The sequence below is a fragment of the Callospermophilus lateralis genome, chromosome 4, assembly GCF_048772815.1.
Source record: "Callospermophilus lateralis isolate mCalLat2 chromosome 4, mCalLat2.hap1, whole genome shotgun sequence".
Classification (NCBI taxonomy): Eukaryota; Metazoa; Chordata; class Mammalia; order Rodentia; family Sciuridae; genus Callospermophilus; species Callospermophilus lateralis.
In genome coordinates this window covers 65,009,635-65,030,256 of record NC_135308.1, presented here as the reverse complement: position 1 = coordinate 65,030,256, position 20,622 = coordinate 65,009,635, and the positions used below count along the sequence as shown (strand labels likewise).

The 20,622-nt window shown below is 39.3% G+C and overlaps 1 protein-coding gene across 6 annotated transcripts in view; it reads right to left on the bottom strand.

The window, feature by feature from the left end:
* Window positions 1–20,622, bottom strand: part of Ccdc77 (coiled-coil domain containing 77) — a 50,250-nt gene that overhangs the window by 19,912 nt on the left and 9,716 nt on the right. For 2 of the 6 annotated variants that reach the window (XM_076853955.1, XM_076853956.1), the window contains exons 2-3: window positions 12,831–12,884; window positions 10,383–10,620 (exon numbers count right to left, since the gene is read on the bottom strand). In XM_076853955.1, the coding sequence (XP_076710070.1) occupies window positions 10,383–10,620; window positions 12,831–12,868 (276 nt within the window). In that variant the 5' untranslated portion in view covers window positions 12,869–12,884. Of the gene's footprint in view, window positions 1–10,382; window positions 10,621–12,243; window positions 12,373–12,830; window positions 12,885–17,249; window positions 17,310–20,622 lie in introns of those variants that run through there. The other 4 variants (XM_076853957.1, XM_076853958.1, XM_076853959.1 and 1 more) reach the window with 4 other exon arrangements.

Here is a 20,622-nt window from a genome sequence, read left to right as displayed (position 1 = left end):
AATCCCCAGCAACTAGTGAGGCTGAGGCAGGAGGATCCCAAGTTTAAGACCAGCCTCAGCAAAGCAAGAATCTGTCTCAAATTTTTTCAAAAAGGGAGTTGGGGCTGGGGCTGTAGCTCAGTGGCAAAGTGCCTGCCTACCATGTGTGAGGTACTGGGTTCAATCCTTAGCACCACATAAAAATAAATAAAATAAAGGCATTCTGTCCATCTACAATCACAAAAAACAAAAAAATAAAAAATAAACATTAAAAAAAGAGGGGGTTGGGGATGTGGCTCAATGGTTAAGCACGATGGGTTCAAAATCCAGTACCAAATAAATAAATAGGTCTGGAGATATAGTTCAGTGGTAAAGTGCCCCTGAGATCAATCCCCAGTAACAAAACAACAAAACAAAAACTATATCAAGTCTTGCCCTCCAGAGAAATGGATTTCAAGAGGCTGCTTACAATCATGGACTAACTTTTCCCATTTAGACTCTTTTTAAAGTTTTTCTTGGTACTAGGGAGTGAACCCAGAAGTGTTCAACCACTGAGTTACATCCCTGGTCCAAATTGCTGAGGCTGGCTTTGAATTTGCAGGATTACAGGCATGTGCCACCATACCAGCTCCCATTTAGACTCTTTTTTTTTTTCAGTTTTTTTATTAGTTGCTCAAAACATTACAATGATCTTGACATATCATACATTTGATTCAAATGGGGTGTGAATTCTTATTCTCCCACGTGTACAGATTGCAGTATCACATTGGTTATACAGCCATGTTTACACATACAGCCATACTAGTGTCTATTGTACTCTGCTACCCTTCCTATCCCCCTCCCTTTCCCTCCTCTCCCATCACTTCTCTCTACCCACTCCACTGTGACACTTTTCTCTTTTTTCTTCCCCCTCACACCATCTTATATGTAATTTTGCATAACAATGAGGGTCTCCTTCCATCTTCCTTGCCATTCCCCTTCTCTCTCCCATTCCCACGAACCTCTCGTCCCTATTTAATGGTAATCTTCTCATGCTATTCCTCCCTGCTCTTTTTTAAGTCGCCCCCCCTTATATCAAAGAAGACATTCGGCATTTGCTCCTTAGGGATTGGCTAGCTTCACTCAGCATAATCTGCTCTAATGCCATCCATTTCCCTGCAAATGTCTTGATTTTGTTATTTTTTAGTGCTGAGTAATATTCCATTGTGTATAAATACCACATTTTTTTATCCATCTATTGAAGGGCATCTGGTTTGATTCCACAGTCTAGCTATTGTGAATTGTGCTGCTATGAACACTGATGTAGCTGTGTCCCTGTAGTATGCTCTTTTAAGATCTTTTGGATATAGTCCAAGAAGGGGAATAGCTGGTCAAAAGGTGGTTCCATTCCCAGCTTTCCAAGGAATCTCCATACTGCTTTCCAAATTGGCAGCACCAATCTGCAGTCCCACCAGCAATGTACAAGTGTACCCTTTTCCCCACATCCTCGCCAGTACTTATTATTGTTTGACTTCATAATGGCTGCCTTTCTTACTGGAGTGAGATGGTATCTTAGAGTGGTTTTAATTTGCATTTCTCTGATTGCTAGAGATGGTGAGCATTTTTTCGTATATTTGTTGACTGATTGTATATCCTCCTCTGAGAAGTGTCTGTTCAGATCCTTGGCCCCTTTGTTGATTGGGTTATTTGTTTTCTTGTAGTTTAATTTTTTGAGTTCTTTGTATACTCTGGAGATTACAGCTCTGTCTGAAGTGTGAGGGGTAAATATTTGTCCCCAGGATGTAGGCTCCCTATTTACCTCTCTTATTGTTTCTCCTGCTGAGAAAGCTTTTTAGTTTAAGTATGTCCCATTTGTTGATTCTTTTTTTTCTTTCTTTTTTTTTTTTTTTTAAGAGAGAGAGAGAGAGAGAATTTTTTTAATATTTATTTTTTAGTTTTCGGCGGATACAACATCTTTGTTTGTATGTGGTGCTGAGGATCGAACCTGGGCTGCACGCATGCCAGGCGAGCGCGCTACCGCTTGACCCACATCCCCAGCCCCTTGATTCTTGATTTTAACTCTTGTGCTATAGATGTCCTATTAAGAAATTTGGAGCCCGACCCCACGAGATGGAGATTAGAGCCAACTTTTTCTTCTATCAGACGCAGAGTTTCTGGTTTGATCCCTAGCTCCTTGATCCATTTTGAGTTAACTTTTGTGCATGGTGAGAGAAAGGGATCCAGTTTCATTTTGTTGCATATGGATTTCCAGTTCTCCCAGCACCATTTGTTGAAAATGCTATCCTTTCTCCATTGCATGCTTTTAGCACCTTTGTCTAATATAAGGTAGTTGTAATTTTGTGGATTGGTCTGTGTCCTCTATTCTGTACCATTGGTCTACCCACCTGTTTTGGTACCAGTACCATGTTGTTTTTGTTACTACTGCTCTGCAGTATAGTTTAAAATCTGGTATCGCTATACCGCCAGTTTCACTCTTCCTGCTTAGAATTGCTTTTGCTAATCTAGGAATGACGTTGGGATTCTGATTGGCATTGCATTAAACCTATAGAGTACTTTTGGTAATATGGCAATTTTAATGATGTTAGTTCTGCCTATCCATGAACAAGGTATATCTTTCCATCTTCTAAGGTCTTCTATTTCTCTCTTTAGTGTTTTGTAGTTTTCTTTGTATAGTTCTTTCACATCTTTTGTTAGGTTAATTCCCAAGTGTTTTTTTTTTTTTTTTTTTTTGAGGATATTGTGAATGGGGTGGTTGTTCTCATTTCCATTTCAGAGGATTTGTCACTGATATACAGGAACACCTTTGATTTATGCGTGTTGATTTTATATCCTGCCACTTTGCTAAATTCATTTACTAGCTCTAGAAGTTTCTTGGTAGAACCTTTTGGGTCTGCTAGGTATAGGATCATGTCATCCGCAAATAGTGATAAAATTTAAGTTCTTCTTTTCCTATCTTTATGCCTTTAATTTCTTTCGTCTGTCTAATTGCTCTGGCCAGTGTTTCGAGAACTATGTTGATTAGAAGTGGTGAGAGAGGGCATCCCTGTCTTGTTCCAGATTTTAGGGGGAATGCCTTCAATTTTTCTCCGTTTAGAATGATGCTAGCCTGAGGCTTAGCATAAATAGCTTTTACAATGTTAAGGTATATTCCCATTATCCCTAGTTTTTCTAGTGTTTTGAACATAAGGGATGCTATACTTTGTCGAATGCTTTTTCTGCATCTATCGAGATGATCATATGGTTCTTATCTTTATGTCTATTGATGTGGTGAATAACATTTATTGATTTCCGTATATTGAACCAGCCTTGCATCCCAGGGATGAATCCTACTTGATCATGGTGCACAATCTTTTTAATGTTTTTGTAACCGATTTGCCAGAATTTTATTGAGGATATTTGCATCTAGGTTCATTAGAGATATTGGTCTGTGGTTTTCTTTCTTTGAAGTGTCTTTGTCTGGTTTAAGAATCAGGGTGATGTTGGCCTCGTAGAATGAATTTGGAAGTGCTCCTTCTTTTTTAATTTCCTGAAACAGCTTGGAAAGTATTGGTATTAGTTCTTCTTTAAAGGTTTTGTAAAACTCTGCTGTATACCCATCCAGTCCTGGGCTTTTCTTGGTTGGTAGTCTTTTGATGGCTTCTTCTATTTCCTCAATTGATATTGGTCTGTTTAAGTTGTGTATATCCTTCTGACTCAATATGGGCAGATCATATGACTTAAGAAATTTATCGATGTTTTCACTACCTTCTATTTTATTGGAGTATAAGGTTTCATTATCTTCTGTATTTCTGTAGTGTCTGTTGTGATATTGCCTTTTTCATCCCATATGCTAGTAATTTGAGTTCTCTCCTCTTCTTTAGCATGGCTAAGGGTCTGTCGATCTTATTTGTTTTTTCAAAGAACCAACTTTTAGTTTTGTCAATTTTGTCTATTGTTTCTTTTGTTTCAATTTCATTGATTTCAGCTCTGATTTTAATTATTTCTTGCCTTCTACTACTTTTGCTGTTGTTTTGCTCTTCTTTTTCTAGGGTTTTGAGATGAAGTGTGAGATCATTTATTTGTTGGTTTTTTCTTTTTTTGAGGAACGAACTCCAAGCAATGAATTTTCCCCTTAGAACTGCTTTCACTGTGTCCCATAGATTCCTATATGTCGTGTCTGTGTTTTCATTTATCTCTAAGAATTTTTTAATTTCCTCTTTGATGTCTTCTGTAACCCATTGATCATTTAGTAACATATTGTTCATTCTCTAAGTGATATGGGGATTTTCCTTCCTTCTTTTATCGTTGATTTTCAGTTTCATTCCATTATGATCAGATAAGATGCATGGTATTATCTCTACTCCTTTATAATTTCTAAGAGTTGCCCTGTGACATAATATATGGTCAATTTTTGAGAAGGATCCATGTGCTGCTGAGAAAAAAGTGTAACCGCTTGATGTTGGGTGGTATATTCTACATATGTCAATTAAGTCTAAGTTATTAATTGTATTATTGATTTCTATAGTTTCTTTATTCAACTTTTGTTTGGAAGATTTGTCCAGTGCTGAGAGAGGTGTATTGAAGTCACCCATAATTATTGTATTGTGGTCTATTTGACTCTTGAACTTGAGAAGAGTTTGTTTAGTGAACACAGCTACACCATTGTTTGGGGCATATATATTAATGATTGTTATGTCTTGTTGGTGTATGGTTCCCTTGAGCAGTATGTAGTGTCCTTCTTTATCCCTTTTGATTAACTTTGGCTTGAAGACTATTTTATTTGATATGAGTATGGACACTACTCTTGCTTCCGAGGCCCATGTGAGTGGTATGATTTTCCCCAACCCTTCACTTTCAGTCTATGTATGTCTTTTCCTATCAATTGAGTCTCCTGTAGGCAGCATATTGTTGGATCCTTTTTTTTTTTTTTTTTATCTATTCTGCTAGCCTATGTCTCTTGACTGGTGAGTTTAAGCCATTAACATTTAGGATTACTATTGAGATATGGTTTATACTTCCATCCATATTTGTTTATCTTTGTTACTTAACATTTGTTTTTCCTCTTTGATTAGTTTTTCCTTTACTGTACTACCTCCCACTGTTGGTTTTCATTGTTATTTTTCATTTCTTCTTCATGTAATATTTTGCCAAGGATGTTTTGAAGCACTGGATTTCTAGCTGCAAATTCTTTTAACTTTTGTTTATCGTGGAAGGTTTTAATTTCATCTTCAATTCTGAAGCTTAATTTTGCTGGATACACGATTCTTGGTTGGAACCCATTTTCTTTCAGCGTTTGAAATATGTTGTTCCAGGATCTTCTAGCTTTCAGAGTCTGTTTTGAGAGATCAGCCGTTAACCTGATTGGTTTACCCCTAAAAGTAATCTGCTTCCTTTCTCTTGTAGCTTTTAAAATTCTCTCCTTATTCTCTATGTTAGGAATCTTCATTATAATGTGTCTTGGTGTGGATCTCTTGTGATTTTGCACATTTGGCGTCCTGTAGGCTTCTAGGATTTGGGATTCTGTTTCATTCTTCAAGTCTGGGAAGTTTTCTAGTATTATTTCATTGAACAATTGCTCATTCCTTTGGTTTGGACCTCTATACCTTCCTGTATCCCAATAACTCTTAAGTTTGGTCTCTTTATGTTATCCCATATTTCTTGGATGTTCTGCTCATGGTTTCTTAACAGTCTTGCTGAGCTGTCTATGTTCTTTTCAAGTTGAAATACTTTGTCTTCGTTGTCTGATGTTCTATCTTCTAAGTGTTCTACTCTGCATGGTAATACTCTCAATTGAGTTTTTAATTTGGTTTATTGTTTCCTTCATTTCCAGAATTTTTTTTTTTTTTTTTAATATATCCTCTATCTCCCTGTAGAGTTGATCTTTTGCTTCTTGGATTTGTTTATGTAATTCATTGTCAAAGTGATCTTTCATTGTCTGATTTTGATGTCTAATGTCTTCCTTGAGACTCCAGATCATCTGTAGCATATATATCCTGAAGTCTTTATCTGACATTCCATCTGCTGCAGATATTACCTCTTCTAATGCTAAATTGACCTGCATTGTTTGTGGTCCTTTCTTTTCTTATCTTTTCATACTGCTTACGTTTCTTTCCAGCTTTGTGAAACTGTTGTGTTATTGATTTTCCCCCTATATATTTATATTGCTCTTGTGTAGTTCCAAAGTCTCTCTTTTGTGGAGAAAGACAATGTTAACAGTTCCCAATATCAATAGTACATCATCTAAGCACAAGTTTTCATTATTAATACAATTATAGATAGCCTCTATGTCTACCAATGTTGGCTTTAATTATCATTTAAAAAATATAGTCATTAGTTTTATAAAAGGCATACCATTTCTGGTAGCATGAAGAAAACTGAATTTCAGGTGTAGGATGCTATGTTTAGGGGGAAAAGAGTGAAGGTATGGGGTTAATCTAACTTAGCAACTTTGGAGAGCTCTAACCAATAGACGGGTAATTTATAGAGGAATGTATAGATCCAAACTCCTATCTGTATTTAGATACCTACTTATAGTTAGTAAAATTTAGGGGGTTGAAAGTGGGATAGAGGGAGTAAGAAGGAAAGAAAAAAAATAACAAGGAAAGAAAGAGAAAAAAGAGAGGGAAAAAGAAAGTAAGAGAAAAGAAAAAGAAAAAAAATTTAAAAAAAAAAGTTTCTCAGAACTCTTTTTTTTTTCTTCCAGTAGGTGGCGTTGCCTATACCTAGCTTGAGTCTCTGTGTTCAGGGTGGTGGAGGTAGCCAGTGTGAGAGGACTTGAGCTTCCACCTGTAGCCTTTCTACTTTGTCTCTTGAGATGGAAACCAGGTGCCTGATCCATCGCAGAACCGAGCTGGTAGCCATGCCCACCGGTTGATGGGCTTTAAGGGTTGGTGGGATTTTCCAAGATGAGTTCCATCTGTTTTTCTCGTGTGTTTGATGAGGTGGGGGGTGTTGGGGAGACCTTATGTTTGTCCAGAGCTCGGTCTGGTGTCTTGCAAGCCAAGCTTCTGCGTTTTGTGCCTCCTCCGGTCTGCACCCCCACGCCCCACGCCAGCCTCTCCTCCTGGTTGGACGGATGGGCGGCTGGACCCCTCCTCCGGGTTGGGTCATCTGCCTGTTGGGCGGGCAGATGGGCGGATGGGTGGCTGGGCCCCCTCTCGCCTCCAGGCCGGGTCGTCTGCCTATGCTAGCGGGCGGGTGGGGCAGATCCCATTTAGATGGTTTACCAAAAGATCAAATGATCTCTCTGTGAAATATATCAGCTCATTCTCAGTGCAGATTTGCTTCAGTTATGGTAATGTAGATTTTCAGAAACATATCTGCCTGATCCCATTCACAAGTAACTGATCTTCACTATACATCCTATTATAATGGAAGCAACCATGGCTGACTTTTCCTTGCCAAGGGATTCTGCTAGCTAGGTGCAGTGACACACATCTGTAATCCTAGTGACTCAGGAGACTGAGGCAAGAGGATCCCAAGTTCAAGACTAGCCTCAGCAACTTAGTGAGGCCCTAAGCAACTTAGTGAGTCCATGTTTCAAAATAAAAAATACAAAGACCTGGGATATAGATCAGTAGTAAAGGACACCTGGATTCAACACCCCCTACCCATGGCCAAAAAAAAAAAAAAAGACATTTTGCTTTTTCTGTGATTTCTACTGCATCATGTTCTTGATTCTGTCTGTCTTGTATTTTCCAGCTCTTAGGGCATCATATTTCTCTAACCTTTTCCCACAACATAGTCATCTCTTCTGTAACTTCCTGTAGCTCTTCCAAAACTGAGGACATGGTTGATCTGTCAGGGCATGCTAGATATAACCATGCAAGGGAGGAAATAGAAAATGCTCACCACCCCCATGGAACACACACCCAACCCTAAGTCATACTGTGGCCTGCTTATGGGATTTGGCTCAATTCTATTAAAAAAAAAAATTTAGCATTATAAATATATATGTATTTGATAAAAGTGACAGTTATGTGCCCCTCCCACACACCAAAAAAGTCTCACATGTTTGGATAACTATAGTATTTCACACTGCTATAGTGAAAAGCATGGTGCAGGTTGGAGAGGCTGAGATACTGGCAAAAATATTATAATATATAGCTCAATTGAACTATGAGGGTCTGAACTACTATTCTGGCAATAGTGATGGAGATGTGGGGATGGATTAAGTAATACTTTAGAAGCAGAATTCACAGAACTTGATCAAGTGGGGCTGAGCAGAACTGTAGGCAATTAAACCATTTACTAAGAATCAAAATAAAGAAAAAGTTAAGGGATAAGGTATGGAGAGAGGGGAAATATATGGTATATATGTATGGGGGATGGGTGGTATAGAAAAAGGAAAGTCAGTTCAGATATGGATATTTTCACTTGGGCTCAGGAGAAAATTGAGTTAGGTTAGTTATCTGGGTATCATCACTATAGTAGCATAATGCATGGATTAAATAGGATCACATATAGTAGGAAATTTGACACTTAAGACTAAGAAGAGGAGTTGTTGATAGAGACTGAAAAAACAAAACAAAACTTGATCAGAGAGGCTAGGTAGCAACCAAGAAGGAAAAACAACAGAAATCAAGACAGGAAGGGAATTTTAGGAAAGGATAGGTCAATAGTGACAAATATTGCAAAGTCAAAAAGAGAAAAGAGTTTGGCAAATAAGTAGATGGAGAACACAGAAAGAAAAATTTGAGTGGACTTGTGAGGACAGAGATGAAGATGCAGTGAAGGAGTCACTGAGAGTAAAAGTGAAAATACTCTAAGTGTTGTTGGGAAAAGACAGCCATAAAAAGAGTAGCCAGAGGGGGAAGCACAAGTCAAGAAGGGCTTTTTTCCCCCCCTTTTGGGTTGGGAAAGACTTGAGTGTGTTTATACACTGAGGAGAAAAAGTTCATATTAAGCAAACTTGAATAGGTAAAGATGCTTATTCCTGAGAATAAGACATGGGGTTAGGGATATGGTTCAGTGGTTAGAGCAGTTGCCCAGCATATGTGAGGTCCTGAACTTAATCCCCAGCACTGCAACAACAGAAAAGGCTAGACAGAATTAGATGTCTTTAGCTATGCAGACGGGCAAGAAGGTAGTTCATGTATGAAAATTAGTATTCCTCCAGGAACTAGAAAGTAAATTACCTGTTGGGGGAAGAAGGCTAAGACAAGTTGTAGGCTACAGGAGAGTAGTAAAGGTATGGCACAGATGTGAGGGAGAGGAGAAAGAGAGAGATGAGTAAGAAAACTTCTGTATGATGACTGAGGTACAGCTGAATTTGTTTACCATCAACTCATTCTGTAATGCTGAGTGACCTTTCTAGAACAATGGTTCTCAATCAGGAGGGATTCTGCACATATACCTTTACCTCTACTCCCCAACCCCTGCCCCAGAAATATTTGGCAATGTCTGGAGACATCCTTTTTTTCCTTTCCCTACAGTACTTTGGGATTGAACTCAGGGCCTCACACATGCTAGGCAAACATTTTACCACTGTGCTACATCCCTAACCCTTTTTATAATTTTATTATTATTATTTGGTACTAAGGATTGAACCCAGGGGCACTTTAATCACAGAGCCACATTCCCAGCCCTTTTAAATATTTTATTTAGAGACAGGGTCTCACTAAGTTGCTTAGGGCCTCACTAAATTGTTGAGGCTGGCTTTGAATTCAACAATCCTCCTGCCTTAGTCTCCCAAGCTGCTGGGATTACAGGCATGTGCCCAGTTGTCCTTTTTTATTTTTTATTTTGAGACAGCTTTTGCTAAGTTACCCAGGTTGGTCTCAAACTTGCAATCCTCTGGCCTCATCCTTGCAAGTCGCTGGGATCACAGGCATGTACCACCACATGTGGCTATAGACATTCTTGATTGTCACAACTAAGGAAATTATGCTACTGATATCTAGTGGATAGAGGCCAGGGAACACACTAAATATCCTACTGGACAAAGAACAGCCTCCCCCAGGACAAAGAAATATCCAGGCCAGATGTCAGTAATGCCAAAGTTGAGAAATCCTGCTCCAGGAGAATAGGTTGCAGAGAAATGGATTAAAGTGCAGTTGGGTTTCACTATGCAGGTGAAACAAAAGAATAATCGCACAATTGTAGGTGATATAGTTACTATGGAAATAATGCATGACAAGATTTAGGTTAGAAGAGAAGGACATGTCAGAAGCTGATATGCAGCACTTAGAAAACTGAAAAGTTAAGAAAACTATGGAGGGCACAAGGTTCTCCAAGCACTTAAAAAAAAAAAAAAAAAAAAAAAAAGAGCACCAGCAGCTATAGAATGAACAGCAAAGTTAAAGAGTAGTCAGAGTAGTCCAATGTAAAGGCTCCAGCCACCCTCCCACCTCAGTCATCCAAGTAACTAGGTACAGGTCTGCACCACCACATGAAGACATTATCTCTCTCTCTCTCTTTTTTACCTGTCCTTCACAGGCTTCTTTGTAGAACTCTAGCTTCTTCAATAGGTCCTCATTTTCTTCATCACAGTCAGCCACCTTCTTTTGATAATATTCTAGAAGCTCCTGAGAAGGGCACAGGACAGCCAGACGATCTCTGATTGAAGGCAAGGGAGTAGACTCCACTGAATCGGCCATTCTACTCCTCCTGGTGGGACCATTGATGCCAGAAGCAACACTGTATTTGGAGGCAATTGTTGGTCTATGAAATTAGAAAGGATGTATTTGTTAAATTCTCTAAACATTTATAAAGTCTTATAATGTTTAAATAAAAGGGGACTTGTGTTCTAAAAGTGCTTACAATTAAGGTTTTTATATATGTTGAAAGTGGTTAGTGAATAAACTTATAAATGTCTTCTAAGTGTCAATGGTTTAAAGCTAAATTCAAAAGATGTTAAAGACTATAAAGAGGGCTGGGGTTATGGCTCAGTGGTACAGAGCTTGCCTGGCATGTGTGAGGCCCTGCGTTTGATCCTCAGCACCACATATAAAAAAATAAAAGATCCATTGATAACTAAATATATATATTTATAAAAAAAATCACTTAAAAAATGGAATATAAAATTAGAAAAACATCTAATGACCAGGTGCAGTGGTGCATGCCTATAATCCCAGTGGCTTGGGAAGCTGAGGCACAAGGACTGCAAGTTCAAAACCAGCCTCAACAACTTATAGAGGCCCTGAGCAACTTAACAAGGGCCTGTTTCAAAAATAAAGAGGTCTGGGGATATGGTTCAGTGGTTAAGCAGCCCTGAGTTCAATCCTTGGTACCAAAAAAAAAAAAAAAAAAAAAGAAGGACCACTAGTAACAATTAGAAATTTATCAAGATATTTGGACACGATGGTACATCCCTGTAATCTCAGAGACTCAGGAGGCTGAGGTAGAAGGATCACAAATTTGAGGTCAGCCTCAGCAACTTGGCGAAGCCCTAAGCAACTCAGTGAGACCCCTGTCTCAAATAAAAATAAAAATAAAAAGAGACTGGGATGTAGGTCAGTTGTAGAGCAACCTGGCATTCAATTCCAGTACCACTGCCCACCAAAAGATTCATCAAGACATACAGCAACAGGAACAACCACATAGATCCTAAACTCTAGCCTGAGCCTAAGCCAGGTGTAGTGGTACTTGCTTGTAATCCCAACAGCTTGGGAGGGTGAGGCAGGAGGATCTCAAGTTTGAGACCAGTCTCAGCAACTTAGCAAGGCCCTAAGCAACTTAGTGAGACTGTTTCAAAATAAAAAAGAAAAAGGGCTGATGTGGCTTTGTGGTTAAGCATCCCAGGGTTCAATCACCGGCACCAAAAATAAAACCAAAAACCAAAAACCAAAACAAAACAAAACAAAACAAAACAAAACAAAAAAAAACACTCACAAAAAATAACTAAACTAGCATCTGAGACTTGAATTGTGCAGATTAAGACTAGATAATATGAATGTCCAGGAAGTTTTTGTTTATTTGTTTTTAGCAAACAAGAGACTTAAGCTATACAATGAAAGTTAGAAAACAAATGGTACAGAAGAAAAACACTCATTTGAAAATCAATCCAATTTGATTGTCTGTAATTTACAACAAAACAAAGTGCACATCAGAGTGAATAAACTTTATACCAGAAGCCTACAGTTATATAGTTAATGAAATGTCGTTAATATACATGTTCACATCTAAGTAAGCAAGCACATACAGTAGACATTGACATTTATTCTTGGCTGGGGGTGTAAGTGTAGCTTAGTGGTAAAGACATGCACCTAAGTCCCTGGATTCAATCCTTCTTAACAAAAAAATAAACAAACAAACAAAAAACACTCAACTTCACGAATAAAATACCTGATATCTTCTCAACCACTGAAGTTTTGGGGGGCTGGAGTTACAGCTCAATGGCAGACACAGCATATATTTGGTAAGCACAAGGCCTTGAGTTAGATCCACAGTAACACCCAAAAAGGGGTTGGGGGGCTTGAAACAGAAATACTATTTTACTTAATGTTTCATATCTTCAAAGATGGTTGCCTAATAACAACTCCCGGAAATAGGTTAACTGAACTAAAAGGTACTCCTGAGATTCAGCAGATGGGAGCTATCGCACCAAGATGATGATGATGTGGCATATAGCAAATTGGTGGTAGAACCAGAATTAGAAGTTCCATGTTTATATACTGGTTGTTCCCTGTCATCCAGGATCTACTAGCAATGTGCCTAGCTCTCTCACACTAAATGAGTCCTGGTATTACCAGATAAAAGGTTTTTAAATCTAAATTCTGAACGAAATAGTGAAATGAGATCTATAATATAGCTCAAACTGAAATTTAGGAAGCACATTTCCAAAACCTTCTAGGTCCTATACTAACTTGGATTAAGGCTATGGAAGTCTTGAATTCTTATTTTAACAATTCAAAAATAAGTAAATATCTTACTTTCTGCAGACAGGGCTGTGTGTCGGGGTAAAGTTCATACTGTCTTATTCACACCTATGAAATACACAAAAATTCATGATTAGAAGACATTAAGAATACTATAGGATATGGAGGTTGGTCCTCTCTCCAACATTATATTTGCCTCCTAAAGAGAATGTGATGCTTTTAAATGTAGTATTCTTTAAAGTAATTCCAACTCCTAAAATTTTATGCATTTTGAAGTATCATAAAGTACTCTTCCTTATTATTATTTTCAAATAAAATCAGAATGATATTGAATATTTGGGAGATAGCAAGAAAAGTCTCCTCGCCAGGCATGGAGGCACATACCTGTAATCCACGCTACTCAGGAGGCTAAGACAAGCTTGAAGCTAGTGTGGGCAATTTAGGGAGACCCTGTCTCAAAATAAAAAGGGACGAGGATGTAGCTCAGAGGTAGAGTGCCCCTGGATTCAATCCCCAGTACTGGGGAAAAGAAACAAAACACAAAGTCTCCTTACTATCAATGTTACTGGCAGTAGTGGAAAACAAAAAACAAAAAAACAAAAACCCTACAATCCTCTCACTGAAATTACATAAGGGAGATGCAGAAAAGTTTTCTTTCTTTTTTCTGGTGACACTGGGGATCAAACCAAGGCCCTCACACATACTAGGTAAGTGCTGTACCAGTGAACTACTTTTCCAGCCCTTTTTATTTTTTATTTAGAGGCAGGGTCTCACTGAGTTGTTTAGGGCTTTGCTAAATTGTTGAGGCAGTCTTCAAACTTGTGATCCTCCTGCCTCAGTCTCCCAAACTACTGGGATTACAGGTACATGCCACTGTGCCTGGCTTGTAGTGTATTCTCAACATAGTAGTTCTAGGGATTCTTTAAAGTACAAGTCAAAAAACAAAACCCCATCAGGCACAGTGATACACACCTATATTCCCAGATGCTTGGGAGGCTGAGGCAGAAGGATTACAAATTCAAAGCCAGCCTCAGCAATTTACCGAGACCCTATCTCAAAATAAAAAATAAAAAAGGGCTATAATATAGCTCAGTGGTAAAGCATCCTTGGATTCAATCTCTAGTACCATGAAAAAAAAATAAATAAATAGAAATGATTAATTAATTTCCTTTAAACACATCTCTTTCCACCAACCTCTCCAAATTGGGTTGATTTGCCTCCTGTCAATAAATAATTCAGTAAAACCAGGCATGGTGGTGCATACCTGTAATCCCAGTGGCTTGGCAGGCTGAGGCAAGAGGATCTTGAGTTCAAAGCCAGCCTCAGGAAAAGCGAGGCGCTAAGCAGCCCAGTGAGACCCTGTCTCTAAATAAAATATAAGATAGGGCTGGGGATGTGGCTCAGTGTCAAGTGCCCCTGTGTTCAATCCCTGGTACCCCGACCCCTCAAAAAATCCAGAAAATAAAAAGTTATTGAATTGGTATGGTAGGATTATGGGAGATATCTTTTGTATGTATGTATGTATTTATTGGTATTAGAGAACACAGGGGCACTTAATCACCAAGCCACCCCAGCCCTTTTTATTTTGAATACAGGGTCTTGCTAAGAAGTTGTTTATTTGAAAGCGCTGAACACCTTTTCTAAAAATATGGCTTTGTTATTGCAAGGATGGGCCCTGAAATCAGACTTAGAGTTTGTTGTTGTTGTTGTTTTTTTGTGGTGCTAGTGATTGAATCCAGGGCCCTAGTGCATTTGCAGCAAGCACTCTACCAACAGACCTATATACCCAGACCCCAGACTTAGGTTTGAGTGAAAGCTTTGCCCCTTATTAGTTATGTATCGGAGGCACGGCATCATCTCTAAACCTCAGCTGCATGTCACAGGTAGGGTAAGGATTAAATGAAATAGCAAATAAAAGGGTTGAGCACCATGTTTGACACATGAGAACTCAAAGCAGCCTGCTATTACTGAAAATTTTACTCCCTTGCTTCAAATAGTTCTTTGTGTTTTTTTTTTTTTTTTTAATTTACCATTTCTCCATCCATTTCTTGAAGGATATCATTATTCCTACTGCTTTTTTCTCTATCATCTAAAATCTGACTTGGTCCAGGACGCAGGTACATATCTATAATCTCAGCTACTCTGGAGGCAAAGGAAGATTGCAAGTTCAAGGCAGGCCTCAACATCTTAGTGAGACCCTGTCTCAAAGTAAAATTAATAAAGGGTTGTGGGTGTAGTTCAGTAGTAGAGCACTTGTCTAACATATACAAGGTCCTGGATGTAATTCCGAGTAGAGCTTAAAAAAAAAAATTTTTTTTTTTAAATTTTTAAACAAGAGCTGGGGACGTGGCTCAGAGTTAGAATGTCCCTGTGTTCAATCCCCAGACTGAAAAATAAATATATAAATCTGACTTGGCAAATAATTCACAACTACCTGTTGAATATGAATAAATGACATCTCTTTCAAACTCCTGATTTGAATTCTCAATTATGTTCTGGAGATTTTCACCTATATTTCCCATTAGAGCTTAAAAAATGAACTAAAAGCAGAAATCACTCAGCTCATATTTCCCAAACCTTTCCACCCAATCATGTCCCTTCTGACTTCCCCATTAGTTACTAATTCAGCATTTCCAAACAACCTGGGTTTGGCAATTTAAATTCATCACTTGATTATTTTTCTTTCTTTTTTTTTTTTTTGAGAAGGGGTCTTGCTACGTTGCTTAAACCAATCACAAACTCTTGGCTCAAGCAATTCTCCTACTTAGTACCTGTCAGTACCTGGGACTGTAGGTTCATGCTACTTCACATAGTCACTACTTATCTTGAACCTCCCATAGAACCATATGAAAATTTTGTATATTTTTCTGGGCAACTGGAGAGGCTGAGGCAGGAGGATCACAAGTTCAAAGCCAGCCTCAGAAATTTAGCCAGGCCCTAAACAACTTAGTGAAACCTTGTCTCAAAAAAAAAAAAAAAAAAAAGGGATGGGAATGTGGCTCAGTGGTTAAGTACCCTTGGGTTCAATACCTGTGTACAAAGAAAAAAGAAAATTTTGTATATTTTATCTTTACAATGACCATGCTAAGTCAGACCATCAAGATATTCTTTTTTTCATTCCAGTGCTGTGCACTGAACCCAGGGGTTTTTTGCCACATCCCCAGCCCTATTTTGTATTTTATTTACTGACAGGGTCTCATTGAGTTGCTTAGCATCTTGCTTTTGCTGAGGCTGGCTTTGAACTTGCCACCAATCCTGGCTATTTATTTTTTAATACTTTTTTTTAGTTGTAGATGGACACAGTACCTTTGTTTACTTTTATATGCTGCTAAGGATTGAACCAAGTGCTTCACATGTGGTAGACAAGTGCTTACCACTGAGCCAAAACCCCAACCCTCTTTTTATTTTGATACAGGGTCTCACTAAATTGCCCAGGCTGGCCTCCTGCCTCAGCCTCCTGAGTTGCTAAGTGCACCACTTCACCTGATTAGAATCTCAAATCATTCTTACCAGGACCACTACAACAGTTTAACTTTCTACCCACCCCCTGTATAGGTCCTCTGAACCTTTTTTTTTTTTTTTTTTTGTACTTGGTACAGGGGATTGAACCCAGGTGTAATCTACAACTATGCTCCATTTCCATCCCTTTTTATTTTTTGAGACGCGGTCTCACTAAATTGCTTAGGGTCTTACTAAGTTGTGGAGGGTAGCTTCGAACTTAAGATCATCCTGGAAAATTCATTTTAAATACTATCTCCTCATTCTTTTCTGACTTTCTCCATCCAGAATGTTCTAGCTGCAAAATAAATTAACTTGAAATTCTTAAAAACAAACAACAAAAACAAACAAACACTGGAGGGCTGTGGCTCTGCGGTAGACTGTTTGCCTAGCACGTGCAAGGTGCTGGGTTCGATCCTCAGCGCCACATAAAAATAAGTAAAATAAAGGTATTGTGTTCAACTACAACTACAATTTAAAAAAAAAAATCACCGGAGTTTTTGTATATGTATCTTTTATTATTTGCAGTGCTGGGGATCCTACCAGGGCCTCGCGCACTCTAACACTACACCTCGTAACCCGAAACTTACTATTTTATTTACTCCCACCACAACTCTGTTAGGTAGTTTTACTTTTCCTTATTTTACAAATGAGGAAACAGATTTGGACTAGCATGGGGTGAGGGAATACCGGAACCCATCTCCGGTACGTTCAAATCAAAATTCCTTTTTTCACTTCATCGCGTCCTTGACCCTCGCTGCCGCAGCTCCCCAGGGCGGCCAGCCCCGGGTCTCTCCTTTGCAGATACTAACTTTGCTTTTCCGGCCCCCAGCTCGTCTAAGTATCCCCAGGTTCCAGGATCCTGTTCCTCCCTTCCTCACTGCTTCCACAGTTAACTTCTTCCTCACTGGGTCTTCTTCTCAAAGCCTCCTATCTAAACCGCCTTCCTCCTAAACCCGAAACCCCCAGACTCACCACACACTAAGCCGGCGCGTGAGAACTCAACTGAAACACAAAAGTCAAATCAGGGAACACCGCGGAGCCACTGAGCGTTCAAGAATCCGTCCAATCACCCGCGAGTTTACACGACCTTTGGATTGCACACCAATAAGAAGGCTGGTCCCACGCAGAAGCACAGCTCATCCCGCCTGGCCGCTCACCGCGCCAAAAGTCGCCGGGAAATGTAGTTTGGCTTCTGCACGTAGCCCTAGGCCAGGAGTATGTAGCGCCCCCGTACAGCAATTCCCTGTCACAAAACGCTAGTTCTGGAAGCTATCAGTTTAAGCTTCTATTGTTGTTGGGAGGATTGAACCCAAGGCATTTAACCACTGAGCTACAGCCTCAGTCCTTTTTATTTCGTGGTGGTGGTGGTGGTTGGAGGGCGGGGGGCATTAATGGTCTCACAAAATTGCCTGGGGTCTTGCTAAATTCCTGAGCTAGCCTGGAACTTGCGATTTTCCTACCTCAGCCTACCAGGTCACGGGGAGTACAGGTGCGCGTGCCTCCGGGGCTCCGGTTTAAACTTTCATCCCGCAACTTTGCTCTTATGAAGAATGTTGCATAAATGCCATGCATAATCATGGAATTGCTTACAGGAAAAAGCCATCATGTCTTGTTACTGTGGTGTAATTAACAAGCTTGTCTCAAGAATGTGAAGAGTAAAAAAAGTTTCTCAGGGCTAGGATTGTGGTTCAGTGGTAGCGCTCTTGCCTAGCCTGTGTGAGGCACTGGGTTCGATTCTCAGCACCGCATATAAATAAGTAAGTAAACTTTTAAAAATATCTTCTTAAAAAGTTTCTCCTTCAATAATCTGGTAGCATAGAGCCAGGATAGGACCTAGAGTTCAATTTCTCCACTCAGGGCATTATATATTTAAATGTTATGTTACTGTTTGTCTGATAGCAGATATTACTTCTTTTACAAAATGAATATGTGGGGCTGGAGTGGTGGCTTAGAGGTGGAGTGCTCGCATAGGATGCATGAGGTGCTGGGTTTGATCCTTCGCACCACATAAAAACAAACTAATGTATCCACATAAAACTAAAGATACATACATAAATAAATATTTTAAAAAATAAAAAAGAATATGCTGTTTAGGAACATTGCAGCTGGTTCCTTTCCTCCCCTCCCCAATATATATATATATATAAAAATATGGTTGTGGATGAACTTTTATTTTTATTTATTTTTATGTGGTACTAAGAATCCAATCCAGTGCCTCACACGTTATGCAAGTGCTCTACCACTGATCCACAACCCCAGCTCCTCTTTTTAAAAAATAATTTTATTTGCTTATTTGTATTTGGTGCTAAGGATCAAACCCAGTCCCTCACACAGCTCTGCCACTGAGCTACAGTCCCAGCCCATTGCTTCTTCTTCTTGAGAGTTGTGGGAAATGGACTTAAGTCATGTAAGTTCAAAACTTAATTATGGTCTCTTTTTTTTTTTTTTTTTCCAGGAGAGTCAGAAAGAGGAGTAGGGGAAAGACACTTTAATCCCAGACTTAACAGTTACGACTATGGAAAGGCTGAGACTTCACTGGTATAAGTCCTAAGGATATCTAAATGGCACTTGCCATCTTCTCCTCCCAACCCTCTTGTAATTTTCTCTGTTAGTAACCCAGGATCTTGTGTATGCTAACACTTGGTAGGCCTTGCTAAGCTCTATCACTGAGCTACATGCTCAGCTCAAAAAGTGCTTTTTTCAGTGCTATGGATCAAACACATAATAGACTAATGTTCCACAATGGAGCTACACCCCCAGTTCCAAAAAGGTAATTTTTTCCTTTTTTCAGTACTGGGATTGAACCCAGGGGAGCTCTGCCAGTGAGCTCCATCCCCAATCCATTTCATTTTTGAGACAGGGTCTTTAAGCCTCTCCAGTCACTGGTATTACATATGGGCTCCAATGCACCAGCTCAAAAGATTTTTTTTAAAGCACAATTCTCTGTATACTCCTAATCATAGATACCATGGAATACAGAATGAAGTTCAGATAATAATGTGGCATTCAAAGACTGCCACAATTGGACCCTGCTTGTCTCTATTATAAATTACTGACTACATTTACTGAAGGTAGCATACATTTTTCAGCTTTTGCTCACATTCTTCTTTTGATCTGGGTTAGTCCTTTCCATAAATCTTCACCCATAAAGTTCCTACCAAGGCCAACTCAAATATCATCACTTACATAACATTGATTTATTTCCCTAATTGGAAGAATCCCTTATGATCCAATATTCATTTAGCAATCTAGCCCAGAACTCCAGGGTTCAAGCCATCTTTCTGCTTCCCAAGCAGCTGGGACCATAGAAACACACAATTGTACCCAGCTAAAATAGTGTATAATTACTTGCTTGTGCTTATTGTTTTGTTTCCCTCACTACTAGAATGTGAGCTCTTCGAGAACAGATATTTGATCCTTTTTTTTGTTCATTATCATATATCCATCATTTTGAAGAGTACCTAACACATAGCAGATGCTCAATAAACGTTGAATGAATGTATAACTCCTCCCTACATGTGTACTTACCCCCTAATAGATTGCTTTTCTTCCATTCTATATCTAAGTTAATGCATCACGCATGCCTAAAATCCAAGTAGCTTGGGAGGCTGAGATAGGAGGATCCAGCCTTAGCAATTTAGCGAGGCCATAAGCAACTCAGTGAGACCCTGACTCTAAATAAAAATTTAAAAAGGGCTGGGGGACTGGGGCTGGGACTCAGTGGTGGAGCACTTGCCTAGCATGCATGAGGCACTGAGTTTTATTCTCAGCATCACATATAAATAAATAAAAGGTCCTTCAACAACTTAAAAAAAAATTAAAAGGCTGGGGATGTGGCTCAGCGGGTTCAATTCCAGTACCAAACAAAGCAAAAAACAGGGTCATTTTCAATCTATCACTTTCTCTCAATCAATCAAAAGAAGATTGAGCCAGGTATGGTGGCATTCGCCTGAATTCCCAGAGGCTTGGAAAGCTGAGGCAGGAGAATTATGAGTTCAAAGCCAGCCTCTGCAACTTAGTGAGGTCCTAAACAATCTAGGGAAGTCTTGTCTCAAAACAAAAAAAGGGCTGGGGATGTGGCTCAGTCGTTGAGTGCCCCTAGGTTCAATCCCTGGTTTCATTTCATATAAAATGAAATGAAAAATAAAAGTCGAGATGCAGTGGCATACACCTGTAATCCCAGTGGTTTGGGAGGCTAGACAGAAAGATTGTGAGTTCAAAGCCAGCCTCAGCAATGGTGAGGCACTAAGCAACTCAGTGAGACCCTGTCTCTAAATAAAATACAAAATAGGGCTGGGGATGGGGCTCAATGGTTGAGTGTCCCTGGGATTCAATCCATAGTACC